This window comes from Oculina patagonica, chromosome 5, assembly GCF_052425735.1.
Source record: "Oculina patagonica isolate OP01 chromosome 5, crgOcupat, whole genome shotgun sequence".
In the NCBI taxonomy this organism is placed as follows: Eukaryota; Metazoa; Cnidaria; class Anthozoa; order Scleractinia; family Oculinidae; genus Oculina; species Oculina patagonica.
This window is the reverse complement of record NC_135762.1, coordinates 2216072-2217867: the sequence shown is the minus strand read 5'-3', so window position 1 is coordinate 2217867 and position 1796 is coordinate 2216072. Positions and strand designations below refer to the sequence as shown.

Sequence of the window (1796 nt, the reverse complement as noted above, 5' to 3'; positions counted from 1 at the left end):
ACCGAATTTTTTGAGCATGCGCAGATTTCCCTAGTTCCTTGCCCGCGGGTGGGGGATAGGGCCGGTCCAGCTAGATCCAAGCCCCTTCTTCTCAGTTCCTTGCCCGCGGGTGGGGGATAGGGCCGGTCCAGCTAGAACCCCACCCCCCAGCCAAATTTCCAAGCCCCTTCTTCTTAGTTCCTTGCCCGCGGGTGGGGGATAGGGCCGGTCCAGCTAGATCCAAGCCCCTTCGAACATATACAACTTTTGCAGTCTATGTAGGCCCGCAAAGTTAATTAGGTTGGCATTGGGTCGTGCTTGATTTTATTTCTTAATTTTTAGCATGTTCAATAAATTTTGGAGAATAATCTTTGTTTGGGAATTTAGTTTTCCCCCAACTATTCTCCACTAGTGCACTTTCGTATCTTTCTATATCTATTTTTTAATTTATTTAGCATGACGAAGCATTATTATTAAACTTAAACTTACTCTTATTTTCTCGTCTGACCCGCAACTCTAATCCCTCGCACCCGTCTCTATCTAGCGCTCGACCTTAGCACGGCCAGAACAATCCGGCCAATCTTCATGTCTTGGGGGACCTAGGGACGAGCGTAAAATCTCTTTTCCACTTTTGATCTTTCACACCACTTGAGAAACCAGTCTTTCCGATTCCGCTGATAAATACTTTCAAGAAAGCACGTCTTACAAAATTAAGTGATTTTTGTCATTTTTGTAAACAGCTAATTTAATTTAAAGGCTAATTTTCTCATGTGTCTGTTGGCTGTTTCAAAACAATAGAACTGATCAACAGCTCGAAGTACTCCTTGGGAAGTCATAACCCGGCCGGTAGACTAGCCTGTCTTGTTAACTTTTTACTTATAGGCGAGTAAAACAAGGTGACACGAGACAAGAGCTTGCGCACATCCTCCCCGTCCGCTACATCCATGGGCATCTGTTGTTCGCGATTTAACGCTCGTACATCAGCATTGCAACGTAACAAGAACTTTACAATGTCAATATATCCCTCGCTTGCTGCGTGGTGTAAAGCCGTCGAACCTAGACCGTCTTTCTTGTTCACATTTGCTCCAAACTCGACCAAAGCCTTGACGCTCTTCAGGTTCCCATCAAGAACGCATTGGGTAAGCGCAGTCATTCCAGAAGCGCTAATAGCATCCAGTTCAAACTCTCCCTCTCTTTGACGCAGCAAGTTGATAATCTTCTTCGCTTCCGTAAACTCTGAATCCAATGAGTCGTTACTGCACGCGATTTGAAGGATTAAGTCGAAAGGTTGCGGACACGATTTTACTCTGTGCGCTTTCGTTTTGCTTTTGGGTTTCTGCGTTGTTGAGGCAACATCCATTATTGTCTGATTTCAATTTCACTGATTTCAATTCAACGCACCACAGTTACCAAACTGAATAAGCCACAGCACGTTCCGCTTTTGTTTTCCGCGTTGAAATGAGAGAGCTCAGGTCTTTTAACTGAAAACTGCTGTTAATTAATATCCTGATAACCTGTATCTGATAAAGTCGTATCAATATCGCATGACGCGCGTTCAAACATTCACGATCAATTATTTCACGCATTGCTACACGTATAAACACGAGGGCTGTGCAGTGTTTATTATCGGTACAGTTAAGCTTCATTTTAAAACACTGAACAATTCTTTTTCGAGAAAGTTTATTAGTCACAGAAAAAATTTATCGTAATGTTTATTTGTTTGTATGATTGAGTATAATTCCGCAAATCCAAAGAAAACTAACATTGCAAGTGTTTATCTTGGCTGACCACAAGCTGATTGGTAAACATAAAAAAAA

At 42.5% G+C, this 1796-nt stretch overlaps 1 protein-coding gene across 1 annotated transcript; it reads right to left on the bottom strand.

Annotated features, from left to right (window-relative positions):
* Positions 1-168: 168 nt before the first annotated feature.
* Positions 169-1423, bottom strand: LOC144653952 (notch-regulated ankyrin repeat-containing protein-like). The gene has a single exon (XM_078514083.1). It carries the CDS (start codon positions 1337-1339, stop codon positions 812-814), a length of 528 nt encoding a protein of 175 aa, XP_078370209.1. The 5' UTR covers positions 1340-1423; the 3' UTR covers positions 169-811.
* Between the last annotated feature and the right edge of the window lie 373 nt (positions 1424-1796).